General features: G+C 37.2%; 1 protein-coding gene across 4 annotated transcripts in view; it reads right to left on the bottom strand.

The window, feature by feature from the left end:
• Positions 1–17,322, bottom strand: part of PRKCI (protein kinase C iota) — a 33,235-nt gene continuing 15,913 nt past the window's right edge. For 2 of the 4 annotated variants that reach the window (XM_049804001.1, XM_049804003.1), the window contains 13 exons: positions 16,265–16,405; positions 15,346–15,400; positions 14,572–14,630; positions 13,938–14,114; positions 12,860–12,957; positions 11,734–11,820; positions 10,985–11,120; positions 9,909–9,996; positions 8,635–8,760; positions 8,453–8,532; positions 7,415–7,504; positions 7,001–7,116; positions 3,241–5,862 (listed from right to left, as the gene is read on the bottom strand). In XM_049804001.1, coding sequence (XP_049659958.1) covers positions 5,775–5,862; positions 7,001–7,116; positions 7,415–7,504; positions 8,453–8,532; positions 8,635–8,760; positions 9,909–9,996; positions 10,985–11,120; positions 11,734–11,820; positions 12,860–12,957; positions 13,938–14,114; positions 14,572–14,630; positions 15,346–15,400; positions 16,265–16,405 — 1,341 coding nt within the window. In that variant the 3' untranslated portion in view covers positions 3,241–5,774. Of the gene's footprint in view, positions 3,126–3,240; positions 5,863–7,000; positions 7,117–7,414; positions 7,505–8,452; positions 8,533–8,634; positions 8,761–9,908; positions 9,997–10,984; positions 11,121–11,733; positions 11,821–12,859; positions 12,958–13,937; positions 14,115–14,571; positions 14,631–15,345; positions 15,401–16,264; positions 16,406–17,322 lie in introns of those variants that run through there. The other 2 variants (XR_007506446.1, XM_049804002.1) reach the window with 2 other exon arrangements.

Below are 17,322 nucleotides of genomic sequence, written 5' to 3' on the forward strand. Positions count from 1 at the left end.
CAACAAAGAGCTTGATGGAAAAGTAAACACGTTTGTAAAGCATACTAACACTTTGTACTTATTTATTAAGCAGATACAAGGTTTGCTTAAAAGCCACAACAATATAGCAGAGTAAAACAACATTTCTGAATGTACCAGCTTTTGGAGCTGATCCTGAAAGACACGGACCTATGACAATTATCCAGATATTCTGAACATTCCTGTCTTCTCCACCCTCTAGGAATTTAGGATCTGGTTTTGAAAAAAAAAACCAAAACACAAAACCAAACCTCTTCAAATACCAATTAGTGAAACACACTATATCATATTTCCATTTTAAATTTACTAAAGAAAATGCAAGATTTATAACACCAGAGCTGGACTGATTTATGGATGTAAGGAAAGCAACATACGTAGGCAGATATTACATCTTTTATTAGACCTACTGATGTCACAGAAGCTTAGGAATTCGGTGGCATTGTTTAATTTGGGTTTTTCAAGTTCTGCTGCACATTCTGCATTTCAGGTTGCAAATTCTAGTAACTATTGTGCTGTAATGATAGTGTTGCTATAGAGCTACAGTAATCAGGCAAAGGTTGTAGGTAGAGGATTGTCTAAAAAAAGATGTTAACTCTGCCTACAACTTCTACTGTACACTGTGAAAAGCAGTTCCAAAGACACTGTGCAACTAAAACCTGAGTTACAGACCTTTGCAAGATGTAATAAATTACACTAACAGAGCATAGAAGGAATCTTTTGTTTGTTATTAACGCCTCTGAATTTGAGAAGTGCTGAAGCTCTTTGAAAGCTTACAAAATTAACATTTAAGGTTGTCTTAAAATGCAGTTCACAAATAGCACCTTCACTGCTTAGTTTCAACACCTTAGATTTAACACTGAGGCAGCCTTTACAGAATTTTTGTCTTTACTCTTCTAAGTCAGCTCTAAGGAAAAAGAGTTGTTATTATTATTATAAAAAAAATTAAATTTTACTTTACAATTAAACAGTGACTACAGACGTTTCATTTTCAGTTAAAAGTAAGGGATATATAATAATATATAGGAAACCAAGCAGCTCCCTAGAAAGTATAATTTTTATTTCATATATTTCTAAAATAATACCAGGCAGGACACACTCAAAAACACAGACCTACAAAAATACAAAAAAAATGGGTGTTTAAGAAAAGAGTAAGTCCCATCCTCCCCACACATACGCGCCTTTGAATTCTTGCAGGCCACCTTTGACAGTCACTGGGGTCGATACCTCTCCCACTCGCACACTAGGAAGAGGGGCAAGTGAGATAAAATAATCTGCATTTCTAAGTGCAAATAAAAATAAATCCTTTAAACTACTGCTTATAAAGTGAAGTGCCAAATACCATATTAAAACAAAATGATCTTTCAGTTGAGCTGGTTAACATAGATACAAAGTTGTTCACCAAACTGCTAAGTGTGTAAAGAGTTTTATGAGTAAGATTCAAGTTGCATATTTATGAACAAAGAGGGGTTTCTACAGAAAGAAGCATATCTGAAATAAAAAAACCCCAAACCTGTTTCCATACACACGGTCTCCGAAGATGCTCTGAAGATGCTGTTCAGTTAACACTGAACAGAGATCAAAAATTGTGCATTTCTTCTCTGAAGATATTAGCTTGCGCATTTTTAAGAACATCACTTCAGCATTTAATGCTAAGTTGTAATACTTAAGACCACTCTTGTGAAACATGCTATGACAGATTAAGTAACACAGACAAGGTACCGTATGAGAGACACTACAAGACCTATAAGCGGGTAAAGCACAAAAAGCTGACAGATTTTAGCCTGCACCACATCTTACAGGACAAGCTGCTTTGGAAACAGTTCTGTACAAAACACGACAGCTAATGAACCACCCGAGCTATGACTTAGTTTTTCCATCTGAAATCACAGTCAAAATTCAGCTGTTCAGCTAGATGCTTCACCACCCAACACAAGAGGGGTATAAGCCCAGACACTTTGTTCAAGCTTAAAAGTCAAACGCGGATGCCAACAGATTTCTGGTTCTGTTCACACCTGGAAAAAGCCCACTTTCTGCAAAAGCCAAACAGATCCAGGAGGTGGATGCTTCCCTGCCTTTAATCGTTGGTGATTAAATGGTAAGATCACACATTTCAAGCATGCAGTTTAGATTCCTTTATCATAAGCAGGAAAAAAAAAAAGTCTTAAAATAAACCCCAACGGAACTCTTCTCAAGAAAATGCAAGATAGGATAAAATCCCCTTTTTTCTGAAAGGGCCACCAGTCCCCACCTCCCTTTTCCCAGGGAAACATCATTAATCTGTAGGCCATTTCAGATGCCTTTCTTGCTTAAACTGCTTATGCTGTCCGTCACGAAGCGAGGATGCATGCTTAGCAGTTAAGGTATCAAGTATATATATAGATTATACACGCTATTAATTTCTTTTATAGAGTGTCTTAACATAAACAATTGCTCAGACTGAGCCGAGAGCAGTTGGCCACCAAACTGAACAGAAACAAGAAGCATGCGTGGGGGGAGGTTAAGCATTTAAGATATGCAACCATCTGTAGCAATTGCCTAGGACTGCCGATACATACTTTTAATAACAAGCCAGATCTCAAGAGGAAATCTCTTTTAAAATATCGATACGCAGACACTGAAATACAGATATATTGAAATACTGCATCTGTAGCAGGGTATGAGGTAAGTGCCCTTGCCCTCCGTGTCAGAAATCTAAGAGAACGCAGGGGAGGAGTTGAAGAAACAAAGAAAGAAATCATGCAGAAGTAAGCACAGCAGATGAGCGTTGCTCTGAACTCCAAGTCCCCAGCTCTGGCCCCTGAGATAACGTCTTAGAAGTTCCAGCTGAAAGAAGTCCTTGGTCAAGCAGGCTAGAATTGCATTTTATATTTTACTTTAAGCTTTCTGTATCTGTGCAGCTGACTGAAGCCTCGCTACTTACTTTTGTTTCATCACTGGTGTCAGAACGAAAGACAGAACCTACAAGGATGCTTCTCCTCCACAGGGCATGATGAGCGGAAGGCTGGCAAAGCACGTCGGAGAGGGGCCTCCATTCTCAGACATGCTTGGGGAACACAGGCTGAGGGAGGTATTTCTTAGGTTGTTATGGTCTATCCCAGTGCTACCTTCTAAAAGAAATTAGAACAATGCTCCTGTGAGACTTGGATAGTTAAGGGTCAGATGACAATCCCAAGCAAAGCCCAGCATTTTGCAGTATTCGTTTTAGAGGTTAACACACAGAGGCCTAATATAAATGTTTTATTTAAAGTAAAAAGTGTGCACAAATAAAGGGAATGATCATACAACAATGTTCAAGACCATATTCCATATGAAACAGGAAAACAGTAGTGACAATATTAACTAGCGGAGCACCCATAAGAATCCAACTCGCGTACAAAAAGGAGGTTACTCCACATAAATACATCATGCTTCTGATGCAGACACTTTCTCCAAAAGACAACGCCTACTGCACTGAACTGTTTACACCCAATGTCCCTTCTGAATATTTTTGACAGTTGCTATACATTAAACAATGAAAAATAACTGTTAATATCATGGCACTTTGGAGAAATTAAAGTTTAAAAATGGATTTACAGTCATTTAAGATGTTTATCACTTAGGAACATTCTTAATGGTTAGATACGTAAATAGAAAAAGTATCTTTTCTGTGACATTAACTATAAAAAACCCCTAACTTTTGCTTTAAGCACAAAAGACAGTGTTTTTTAGTCCATTACTCTTCTGTGATGAATAGCAGAAATGCCCTTCCTTACAGAAAGCCATTTTACTTAATACCCCATATGAAATTAAGCCACTGTAGAGACAAGGACCTTCTTGTTTGCTTTAAATAACTTCTAAGTTTAGTATCAATTAAGTCCTGATGTCTAAACTAGTCATGCGGGTGTCAAGAGTCGGAGGCTAAACAATTAATCACAATTTTAAAACTGCATGTAAGCAGTTCACTTGACATGAACTAAATGTGCTGAAGTTATTAGCTGCTCTTCAAAAGGAGGTTTACGCCGATATTTTACATTTGAAAATATACAACTTGAGTTTAAGGGAACCTGATTTTTAACAGTGCAGAGGTTCAGTGCTTCCCTGAAATTGAGGCCCCTCCAATCACTTCCCAGTTCTGAAAACTCAGCCCAATATTTAAGTTTCCTATTCATGTTGCAAAGAAAAATATGAACTAAATACTATACCATGACACTACTGTGTATTTGTGCAATCTCTCTCCTCGAAGTTAACATGTAAGTGAAAAAACATACACCGGCAGATTTGTGCTATGAATTTACAGTGTTGCCATACAAGGATTTTCAAGCAGAGACACTGACCAAGCAGAAGTCTTATTAAAAGCTTCAGATAAGGTTTGCTAATTTGTGCTTACAGATACTTAGATCTGCTTTCAGTAATGCTTAGCTTGCCTTACAGCTCTTACTTATATAACAGATTCTTTTCTTCAATGTCTCTTAATCCCTTTTCCCCAAAATAATAATAAAAAAGTGGTACATTTGGCATTTCTTCAGCCTAAGACATTCAAAACTATTCCTTAAACATTAAAAATAAGAATTATCTGTGCTGTATATTCCACTGTTTAATAACATGAAATGTAAGAATCACACCTCCCAAAAGTCCTAGTTTGAACCGTTCTTTCAATTTATTCCAGTTGCTTTACTATTAACTTTGAGTCTGCTACCAACATTTAAGGTTTGATTGTGATTACAAATCACCATCTGTAAGTGAAGTTAAAAGAGTCATTGTGGACAGCACCTATTTTTTCCTAGATGTGCTTTTTCCACTGGCAAAGTCAAATGCATTTCCAACAGTATGGCAATGAGATTAAAAAAAAAAAAAAAAAAAAAAGGAAACAAATGCCCTTATCTAGGCCATAGCTGTAACATACGCAGTTCTGATACAGTTAAGACAGCAAGTGTAAAAGCCATAAATAATAGTATGAGGTTCTACATCTGTCAATATTAGCTGCCCATTACTGCTAAAATACACTCTACGGATTTTACCTTTTTAAAGTATTAATTGAATTCCATTTATTTAAACTGACACTTTATATCATATACAACCCTCACTGAAAGGGACAGGCTCAGAAAGGCACTCTCTGTGTATCAGTGTACAATTCCTAGCGTATCATTTCGGAGCAAAGTCTCTTGATTCTAATATTGAGTTAATCATCTCCTTTTGGATAGGATCAGTATACCCCATGAAAGCAGCCACTCTTGACCTAGTCAGTTTAAAAATCTGCTCTCCTTGCCGTCATTTCAATCTGAAGGGCAGTAACACAGCTCTAAGTCTAAGGAGAACAGGGAAATCAGATGTTTAGAGAGATTTAGAACTACAGAAGTCGTAAGTTCTTACTCTCTTGCTGGAAGAGTGGAAGTCCTTTAACAATATTTTATTACATCCCCTAATGCAATTTGTATTCTTAAAGCAGTAAGAAAAAACTTTCCTCTATCAGGATGCTGTATTGGCAGATTATACAGCCAGACCCCATTGTTCAGTCAGGAGCCCCAGAGACCAACCTTTATATTCAAGTTTGGCAAGACTGTTGGAAAGTTTAACATTTTAAATCTGGCAGCCGAAGGTTCAAGCGTAACAACTGTCCTGGACAACAATTCATACAAAAAGAAAATTAGTAATTCACACTAGGTGGCAAGGGTAAGATGTTCAGTTACTCGTTTTATGCAAGTGCATCCAAATGAAGAGATGTTTACCCATGCAGAAACAAACTGAGTAACAATTGGCACAGTCCAGAAATGGAGAATTCAAACACATTCCTCAGCTGACATCAAAAGAGGATTTATATATTCAAAGCCTTCAAATTCTGACTGGTCAATCTTCTTCACAATATCACTATTAAGATTAAAAAAACAGTCATTAGTTCAGCAAAATTAAAAAGGTAACAATACTAACTGACAGTTTGCCTTTAAATTTAGGCCTGCACACCGGATTGCAATTGAGGACATTTCCCTTCTCTCTTTTCTCCCTCTCTATCCTTACAGTTACCACTGTTGGGGCTTTTTTAGCCCCTGTAATAGTAACAAAACACAAAACCACTCAGGACCAGTGATTGGGCTGCTCCCATGCACATATTCTCCCCACTAAGCAATCTGCGAGGTTTGCAGTTTTAAAACTTTCCCAAAACAGTCAGTTTTGTAGAACACTGAAAACATTGGGATGTGATAGATACTGCACTTGCATCAGCAACTCTTCTAAGCTTTGTTTGTACATGATGCATTTACAAAGGGATGAAGAAGGAAGTTTGATCTCAGACCTAATTAAGGTGCACAGATAACATTTAGTACTCACTGTTTGTGTTTACATACTATATGAACATTAGACAAAGCCCCCCAAAAATTCCTAAAATGCGAACAGCAGTGGCTCAAGTCAAACTAGAAAGGCCCTTCCCTCCTCATCCCAAATCAGGGCCCCTCAGGAGTGAGGAACCACAAATCCACTACCAAAATCAAATACATTATCATGCATTTTATCAAGGGTTTTCAGCCAGGATAATCTTGCTTGACTACTAACAATTTAAAATACCCGAACAAGCCAAACAAAGCATCTTGCTCAGAACACCCAAGATAAATTCAGTCTAAACCAAACATTCTAGAAATATTGTGGCTTAAAGTAATGCAAAAAATAAACCACTTGACAAAACAGGTCTTTTCCTTCACACGTTCATTCCTTGCAGATGATACCACTAACACTTGTAAAATAGCACTTAGTCATTTTTCCCTGAACTAAGATTCTTTACATCAACTTTCCCACTGTTAGTTGATTTTTTACATCATGCCCCAGAGCACAATACTTAATCCAGCCATACTAAGTCTACCATGAGGACACATAACAGAATTTTCTCCAAACTAACACAAGAAAATGTTATTTACTGCTTTATGTATACTCTATATACCACAACTACAGATAGTAAATGAAGTTTTATAACTCCTTCACTAACCTATCAGAACTTCTTAAATTCTACATTACTTACTCATCATCTGGAGTGAGCTGCACAGGTTCATTGGTGAATTGGGAGTCAAAGTTATCCAGACCAAATTCTCCAGATATATTTGGTTTAAATGGAGGCACCACTTGCTTTTGCTCCATCTAAGAATAAATGCACTTAGTGACACCAAGAATGAGTTACAACCTATTGAATTATTTTTAAACAAGGCTGGAAGTTATTATTAAGTTTATTTTGTGTACTTTCTACAATCACCCGATTAATCTAGTGTACTTACTGTGTGTAAAAGGGTTAAAAGATTCTGTATTGGCATTGTGGTACATCCTAAGTTAAGAGCTTAAGGTTTTTGAAGTTTTTACATCATCTCTCATGCTTGCAACAAGTTGTCAAGCTATCACTGTATATAAAGAAAATAGGCCAAGCCAGTGGGCATTCACATACCAGATCCCAATCAACATTGCGAAAGAACGGATGTCCCTGGATGTCTGCAAATCCTGTTTGAGGATGGCAGCCTAAACGTTCCTTTGGATCCTGCATAAGGAAGAAGATATTTCTAAATGGGTGCTGTGGCCTACACATGAATAAAATACAAATGTTACAAGTTCCATGAGAAATGAAACACCAGAGTTACAAAGGACACTGAAGAACTAAGGTAGCATTATTTATTTTGGAAACTGTTCCAATGTACTGTCTGAAATAGGCATGAATACAGGGAAACAACCATGCCATCTTTCTTCATTTTTATTCAGACCTGTTTAAATATACCACAGGTTTCAGAGCAAACTGGGTTAGGTTACAAGGGAATTTGATTCTTCCCCATGCCTGCCCTTCCCTGAGCGGACTGACTACGCCAGGCAATCACACTGGGGTAGTAACTGCAGCTTACAGAAAAATGCAGTGAAAAGAAGGTTATTTTAACGAGACAATTGCACCTCCATGTACGTGTATTCACACGTGCATACATTACCAGGGAGTTGCAACAAAAGCAGTGTTCTTGAGCAGTACTGCTTTCTTAGAATAATTTAAACAAATCCGTTTTTTTCCTGTACCTCTTTATCCACACTCATCTAACACTCACTAAATAAAGGCCAGCAAGTGCTCAGACTAGTCCACTCCCACATATGCACCTTTTGTCTCTCAGGCTAGTTAGCTACCAGCAAACGGTGAGCATATACTGCCTCTGCATTTCTCTCAATGAAGTCATCAGCGGTTGTCAGAGTGATTTGCTAAGCTTATTTTCGTTCTTAAAGAGAAGAAATCTGCTAAGTTTGTCCAATTCCCCAGGTTAAAGAATCACTCTGAGCATTTCTAAGCCTTTCAACTTGAAATTTACTCATGTTCCCAGCCTGAGAATCTGGAGCTCCAGATTCTAAGACAAGTATCTAGAATAGGTCCCCCAGCCCCACTGAAATTCTGCTTTAGGCTCACAAAAAAACAGCTGCTCTTGAGAAGTGTTAAATAGTCCCCTTTAGCTCTTACCTTATTAAGGAAACTCTTTAGAACACCTGCTGCTTTAACAGAAAGGGAACGGGGAATTCGGATCTGTTTTTCCAAAATTACTGCAAGAAAACAAGGTTCATATCAGCCTTTGCATCTTTAAAGTTAGATTAAAGGTAAGCAGAAACAAAGCACTAAAGTTTGGGAACACTCATGGTACTTACCTTGGAAAAGATAATCTTCTGTGTTCTGATCAGGATTGTCGGAACTCCCAACAATATCAAATGGTGACCGACCCGCCATCATTTCAAACATAAGTACACCAAGTGCCCACCAGTCTACACTGAAGCCTAGAATTCAAAGGAGAAAACACCACTGAAGATATTTTAGAGCAAAAATACCAACAATTTGGGGGCTAAAGACAGACATGCTTTGAGAAGAAAGAATTCATTCAAAAACGTAAGTATTGCCAGTCTTTCAGATTATCTGAACAAAGGAGAGGTAACTTATGTGTGCAATAGGAGGGAATGCTGTACAAAGAAAAGGAAATGAAAAAAGTTTAAAGGTTGGTGTTAGGACCTTAACATAGGTTAGGTAACATTTAAGCCTAGTCATTACTAACCAACAGGAGGGGATTGATTATCCAGGGCAGGCAATGAGGACAAGGAGGAAGTATGTGATTCTTAATAGCAAGACAGTCATGTATGGAGCTAAGCACATGTATTCTACTATTCACTTCTAAAGTAAAAAAAATAATCCAGTAGCTAGGCTGGGACTGATATAGTCTGGTTGGCCTAGAAAGTTTGTGAAAAGGAAGGAAGATGGGAAGCCACTCTGAAAGATACATTCAATTGAAATAAGATGGTAGATTTAAAAAATAGATATACTTTTTTTAAATAGCAACTAATGGTAGAATTTGTTAAAATCTTAAGGGCCGAAAACAGATCAAAGATCTGCTTGGCACAGTATTGGAAGCTTAGGAAGAAAGGGTAAGTAACACAGCAAGCCTTCTATACTCTTACGTCTCTTGCCTCAGGAATCTTGTGGACTTCCTGAACAAGCAATTGCATAGACAATTTCATTGTTAACACTGAGATTTGTGAAAGGGATGTCTACTATCTAGCCCCTCTGCAATGCATTTATATCTAATACTATCATTGCTGCCAAATATAAAGCTCCAAACCTGAACACAATTCAAGACTGCAAGTATATCATTAGTAGTAGCTAAAAATAGTTATAAACAATAATAAATTTGGAAGACTCCAAGCTATTCTTCAAGACTGATAAAAAGAATTTAACACTTGGAAGGCAGGGTATCTCATTTGCTTGGTGTGATGTCTTCTGCCCTGCCTTTGATGGGTTTATTTACTTTTTCAGACAGGATGCTGAATTAGACTGACGACGTGTCTAATGGAGATTTATCCTTTCTACTGATAACAACTCAAGTAAGAAGAGACAAGGTGAAAGTTATATGGCAGCAGTGAAAAATTCAATTTACCATAATCCTCTCCCCGGAGAATTTCAGGTGCAATATAGTTTGGAGTCCCGCAAAACGTGCTGGTTGTGTCACCAGGCCTCAGACCCTCCTTTCAGAAAAAATGGGAAAAAAATACTTTAGTTAGCCAAAGATCCCACACTCCCCCTCTGCTACGAACTTCATTTTGAGTTCATTTAAGCATCTTGAATAAACTGCTTTCGTTTTAGTAAAACTATACTTAAATCTGTACGTAAATGAATAGAAAACACTACTTGTTTCAGAAGAAACAGAAGTCGGTTGCATCTGGAGTCTCAAGAGGATGGCACATACTTTCTGACAACAACACCTTAAGGTTTTAGCTAGTAAGCTCCACCACATCTCCAACGATAGGCAAGCGGGAATAACTGAGGCATGGTGGAACAGCTTACGTGACATGGACAGATACAAGGTTTTCAGAGAAGAGCATGGGATGCAGAATGGGGGGAGGTTACCCAAAGAAGTTGTGCAGTCTTCATCCTTGGAAGTTTTCAAGGCCAAACCGAATAAAGCCCTTAGTAACCTGGCCTCATCTGCTTTGAGCAGGAGGGTGGATTAGATTTCCTGAGGCCCTTTCCAACCTGTGTTATTTTAGGCTCTTCAGTTGCTTAGCCAAAATCATAGCATTTAAAATAGTTCTAATAGATCAGCATAATGGCAATTCCACAGCAAAGTCAAACCTGTGCTCCAGTGTCTTTGTAGTGATAAAAGTTTTCTAGAGAAAATGGAAAGCGTCATAGAATCCAAACAGGATCAAGTGTGACTGATGTATTTCATCCTCTTGCTCTTTTTGAAATCAAGCTAATTTGACTATTTCAGCCTACCTTTCCCAGTCAAGTTGATACAGCAGCTTTATAAAAACATAAACAGTATATATATGTTGTCTGCACATGTGGCATTTTCCTTTCCTCCATTTGTAGAAGTGAAATAAGTATACAGCCTATCTGCACTGCGTATAAATGCATGCCTTAAAATGTCACATTTTTAAGTCTCTGCATCTCTTAATTTATGACAATTTTTTAGTTGTTGATTTTATTGGTTAGCAAGAAACTAGAGCTTACCTTGCACATGCCATAATCTGTGAGTTTAATATGCCCTTCAGAATCTAGTAGCACATTATCCAGTTTTAAATCTCTGTAGATTATCCCTCGTTCATGTAAATAGTTCAATGCTAGACTGATTTCAGCAGAATAAAACCTAGTGTAGAAACAGATACTGATTACTCAAGTAATCAAAACCCAGACCACAATAACATAGTCTTGGTAATATGATACTTTTCTAAGTATAATCCCATGTATTATATTATTTTTCATCAGAGAAGTGGTTAAATTGTTTATAATCATACAAATGTTTCTATCCACAGTCACTTCAAAAATTATTTTTAATTAATATTAATGTCTATTGAAATCATCCCTTTCATCTCACCATCTGAGATGAAGCATATGCACCAAGAACTCAGCATTTGCCTGGACAGCTGGTAGTGGTTCTTGCAAGAGAAACACATTGGTATCATTAGACATTTAAAAAAAAAAATACCACAAAAGTGTTTTTCTAACAAAAAGATTCAGAATCAGACTGAAGTCATCTAGGGTAATGCTAATGCAAACAAGACCTAAGTGCTTCCTATTACAGTTCCTCCTTGAAACAAAAATATGGTAGCTTGCAGCATTAAAATGAAGCTGCAGTTTCCCATTTCTTAAACCCTTAACATCTGGAGAGAATTTGCCAGCTCATCATCATAACCTCTGCTCTACTGCACTGTCTCAGAAAACCAACTATTGTGATGCAAGAAATCTGAAGTTAGACATACCTGGCATGCTCCTCTGGCAGCTTTCTCTGTCTCTGCATATGAAACATTAGATCGCCTCCATTTACATACTCTATAACAAAGAATAACCTGAAACACACAAGAGATTGTTACAAATGACTGTATACAAGGCTGAAAGAGGTCTGAGCTGTTACAGGTTGTCTGTTATTGAACAATGTCACTTCAACTCCTCCCATCTCTATGGCTGGTTTCACCATTTTCCCTCCCTTTGAATAAATTCCCAAAGTTAAAAATCAAGTATACAGAGTTTCTCTAGATAATTCCTTTATTGCTAAAGGAAAGTAAGTAATCCTTCCCACATTCCTAATCCATTACAGCTACTGCTTGTCATTATTACATATGTGACTTAGAGAAAATAGATTCATATCAGTTTCTACGCACAAACCACAAAAAAAAAAAAGAATTCTCATTTTCCTTCCTGATCCCTTTAATCTTCTTTGTTTGCGGTTAATACTATTAGTGTATTACAAATACTCTTTCTTCTCACTTCCTTCCACTAGCTTCTCACCTTTTCAAACAGCAAGGATGTTGTTTAAATACTCAATAACTATATTTCAGATATACTGAAACTTATTACTGTATAGAATAGTAATTTATGCATCTACTGCAATCTCTTCTCCTATATATAAACACACAGGAAAATACTAATTTTCATCTCTATTACCCTGTTTTCCTTTTCAAAATTCAGGTACCATTTTCCGAGTCTTGCTCGGAGACTAGTCTTGATAGAGTCCATGCAAGTTTGAGATAAATTTCCTCATTTTTTGTACTTCTAATTTCTCTCTCCCTAAACCTTTTTTTCCTCCCACTCTAGGTTCTGTCTTCTACCTCATATTCTTAAGCCTTTTTTACTGCTAGCTGGACCTCTCACTGTCCAGAATTCTTTCCATCATACCTACCGGTACTTTACATTCTTTTGCATCTTCCCAATCTGAAAAGCTTAGCTGATGAACACAGCCTTTTGCTCATAAAATGCTACTAGGATTTACAGTACGTGGACTTGTGCTACCTACCTAACACTTAATGCTTTAAATAGGCCTTTGAGGTGACTAACAGTATAAAATATTTTTTGAATGAGACTATCATCTTATTATGTTATGACCTTTACCTGCTTTCTGTCTGGAAGCAAGAGTGTAGTCCGACAAGAAAGGGATGATTTGAAGCCTGTTCAAAGACGTGTTTCTCTGTCTGAACCCAATCAATATCCTATTTAAGAGAAGTGACATTCAGAAAAGGACTGTTGAACTTCCTAGGTCAAGTATTAGTGACAATTAGCAGAAAGATATTCAAGTGTTTTGCCATCCTCATTTTACTTGCAAGAAATTAAATATTATATAGTTCTCCAATGTGAAGTAAGACAATTTAACATATTCTTTTTTTTTTTTTTTTCTGTCCTGAGTGTCCCATACTTTTAGCCTCAGTGTGTAACTATACTTGGGAATGTAAAAACACTCATCTATAAAAGATAAAACTAGTGGACACAAATGTAAAGTAGCATTGAGAAATGCCAAAATCAGTGGCAGACTGAGGAATAAATGCAAAAGCTCTTGGGTAGCAAACCACAGTCACTCAAATCTTTTCAGAGTAGCCTAAAGAAACACAAAGGAAATCTTCAGAAACAAGAGATGGTTAGCATTTTAATACCGCAATTTCTCACAAGTTTCTGCTAATCACTGTACAAGCTACAAAAACTGTTAAGATGGAGGTCCAATGTGAAGAGCAATTAAAATAATATTGTGAGTTCTCCTTTGTGACAAAACCCCAAACTTTTAACATATGAAAACCAGACTCAACCCATTTCTTTTTCAGCTCAGCAAGCCAACATAACAGGAGAGATATGGAATACTGCTCCAAAATAACAAAGCAAGACAGGCTTATTAACTTTAATTCTGCAGGAGCGCTGCTGCAGACAGTGCTCATCACAGAAGGACACTGTCAACAGAGGCAATGAGACTCATGACAGAAACCACTGGCATAGGAGGGCAGCTGTGAGCTACCAGTATGTCAATGAAGACCTCAAAACTGGCTATCTGTCTTGAGAACCTTCTGTAGTATAGTATGTATAAGAAACGGCATGCATAATTTTCAATTAGTGTTACAGACCCAGAAGACTGGCTCCCACCTTGTGGTAGATACTGAAGCTTTTTGGAAGAGTTGCCCGATTTGTTGATAAAAAGCTTGCCTACCTCATCATCATTGACAAGCTCCTTCTTCACCACTTTCATTGCATAAATGCGTTCAGTTTTCTTCAGTCGAACAAGCAGTACTTTAGCGTAACTGCCTCTTCCTATAACTCGGAGCAAATCAAAATCCTGAAGACCCAGACTGGAGGAAGCTTTGCCACTTTCTCTAATGCTCATTGCCTTTTGATAAAGATAATTCAAAATTAGTAAGCAGGCTTGCCAATTTTAACAAGTGCAAAAGTTAGCATTTCAAACGGAACACCAAAATTAATATAAACAACTGATTCAATTAACACTTGTTTTTCTTAAAACTGCACTGTCCTGGAAAGGAATGTGAGGGGAAGGGAAGGAGGCAGAGGAGACTTGGCAGATAAGGAACAAATGAAACCAGAGGAGTTTGGAATGCTTTCTAAGTGAAAGCACACCTGTACTTTCTAAATCGAAGCATATCTCAACAAAAGGTTCAAAATAACACAGCTTTGCAAGCCGTAGATGCATACACCCGTGTGAGCAACCCACATGTGCTTTATGTACTAGTTTTCAGTTTGTGACAAGTTAAATTACTAAAAGCCTTTGTTTCTCTCCATTTCAAGATTTAAGATCTGTGAATACAGTTAGCATGGTTACGATACTTTACCTCTTTTTCTTCACCAACGTGGTCCAAGCTCTCATGACTTGAGGGATTGTATGGAATCACTAGAGGTGCAAGAAAAATTATTAGACTGATACAATACAACAGTATTTTCTTTTGTCTTAAAATTTCCACACACAAGAGCTCAGAGAGATACACAATTTAAATGCATCTGTTGTAAGTATTCAAAGCTGTTGGGTTTGGTAGTTGTTGTTTTTAAACCATCAGAATCATTCTTTTGCAATACTGCATTAATAATCAGTTATGGCCAATGTAAAACCCTGTAATTATATTTGGAGATCTCTTCAGATTAATGTGGACTCCACACACAGAGAATCTTGTGCAGAACAGTGGTTTGTTTGGTATTTAACCTGGTCATTGTCTATATTCAAATTCAAATGTTAGGACCATCACTCTGACTGCTACAAGAATGAACTTCTTTGGCTACCCATCCAGTAGAAACCCTGCTAATTCTGTTAAGGTTTGTTTGTTTGATCAGGGCATTTAAAGTACACAGCTTACTGATGGAAAAATGTAACTGACAGCCTAAATTCTTCCTTTTTAGCCAAGTTTCTTAAACTGGTAAGATGGAAAACTGAGGAATTTTTATATTTATATCCCCCTTAGCATTAAGAAGCTGTCTTATTTTTCTTGTTCTATGGAAAAAAAGTAAAGAAAGGGTTTTAAAATAATTTTAAAGTTACTCCATTTCATTCTAAAACCCAACGTTCATGTTTCAGCAACTTACAGTAATTTAAAGAAAAAAATTATTGATCTGACCTGATTCTACATTATCTGGATGCACTGATGATGGATCCATAGGCATTATTGGTTCCTGCAAATAGGCAAAGGATTTTTTAATAAACTGTCCAAGTGTGAGAGACATTATTTTAGAGACAATAAAGGAAATAAATGATCCCTCAGGAATATAATATAGCTACTTTTTAACTTGATCAGTCAACATAGTTACTGCTCTAATCCATACACAATAAAAGAAACCACTGCAGTCCTTATTTTACCTATTTTCCAGCAGTTATGACACGCTTCCAGAAGCTGCTGAAGTGACAACTTAGTACAAGAAAAGAAGTACAGCAGATGAGAAATGAGACAGAATAGCTCATGTACTTCAGCAGTACATATATTAGGCAAATGAATTCACAAAATGTAGACTTGTAGCTGTCTGCTTTTAATATTAAACCAGGAGCAGTAATCACCTAAATTTTTCTGGGGACTTAAGAACTAAAGCTGATTGAATTTCTTGTGAGAAAAGTCAAAACTTCTGCACTTCATGTTCCTTTTCTGTAAAATGGGAAATAGTCTAATAATCTAACAGATACTTAGAGAATTTATTTTACCTGTACTTCACTTTGAAGACATAAAACAGCGTGTGTGTGTATATATGCACTATGTAACAACATAGTGAAGGATGAGATAAATATCACTTGTATGTTTATACTTGACACAGGAAAAATTGGCAGATGTGAAAATTAAGACTCCTGCCTTGCCAATAAATTGCCATTCTACTGAGTGAATCCCAAACTTTCTTGCAACGTGTCACAGTAACCATAAAGAATGATGTTTCATCTACTGTGATTATTTGCAGACTGTAGTTTGAAAACCATTAGTATAAAATGGGGGTGGTATATGATTGGTTGGTTGCTGTTTTTTCAAGACAACTTTTTGGGTAAGTTTTACTTACTGGTTGTAGTGTGTGACGGCCACATTCAATACTGACAAGTTTGTGACACTTCTTGTGAACAAGGAGTTTGCAATTGATGCATTTATATCCCTGGCGACCCAGACCCCATATTCGGTCAGTGCAAATGGCACAATGAGCTCTCTAGAATGACAAATCAACAAAACCGATTAAAGAGCAAAACAAAACAATAAAAACTATTCAGCCACATTTTCATTAACAAAAAAAACATAGGATAAGAGATCAGAGAGATCCCTACTGAACTTGCCACTATACCAAGAGTCTCTATCTGAAAACTTTAAGAGCGAACAGGCAGATACAATACAGAGGAGCTCAAAAATCACAACTGAGCAATAAGCAGCAACTGCTGTACAGAAGGTGTGCATCTACACGGAAAGGTACAGGCACAGCCAGCCTCTTCCACTGCACACAGACCCAGAGAGGCATGAGCCAACTCCAGGTCAAAAACACTGCAGCTGAATCAGCAGGCTGCTATGACCAAGCTAATTTGCTATGTGTCTCGTCATCTCTCGGTGTAGATGAGTCCTTACATTTGTACAGAGGAAGGCAGGAGAGCAAAAGCTTCAACACATTAAACCACCAGATAACAGGAAATGGGAAGATCACCACTCACTGAAGGACATTCACAAAACAACTCAAAAGATCCATGAAAACAGGGTGCCTACAAACGCAAGAGCAGAAAGTGATTACATTATGGTGCCTTGACAGCGTTTGACCAGGAACAGGTCAAAAAAAAAAAAAAAAAAAAAAAAAAAAAAAAAAAAAGGCAGAAGTTAGATATGAAGGATGCTTAAGATGAAGTTTAGTGGAGACGATCTCAAGCACTAAGCACACAACACACTAAGTTTAGAAAAGAAGGAAAGATTATTGAAGCTGTCAAGGAACCTGGCTTATTCAAATGTTTTGGGTTTGGTTTTTGCTGTTGCTTTTTCTAAATACAGCAGATAGCCTTCTTGGGCCCTAGCTAATCATATTTGATCACTGCTTCTTGGAAATATTACAAATGTTTTGTTATTTTCAGTTGATTACATGCCATCATA

The sequence above is a fragment of the Accipiter gentilis genome, chromosome 6, assembly GCF_929443795.1.
Source record: "Accipiter gentilis chromosome 6, bAccGen1.1, whole genome shotgun sequence".
Classification (NCBI taxonomy): Eukaryota; Metazoa; Chordata; class Aves; order Accipitriformes; family Accipitridae; genus Astur; species Astur gentilis.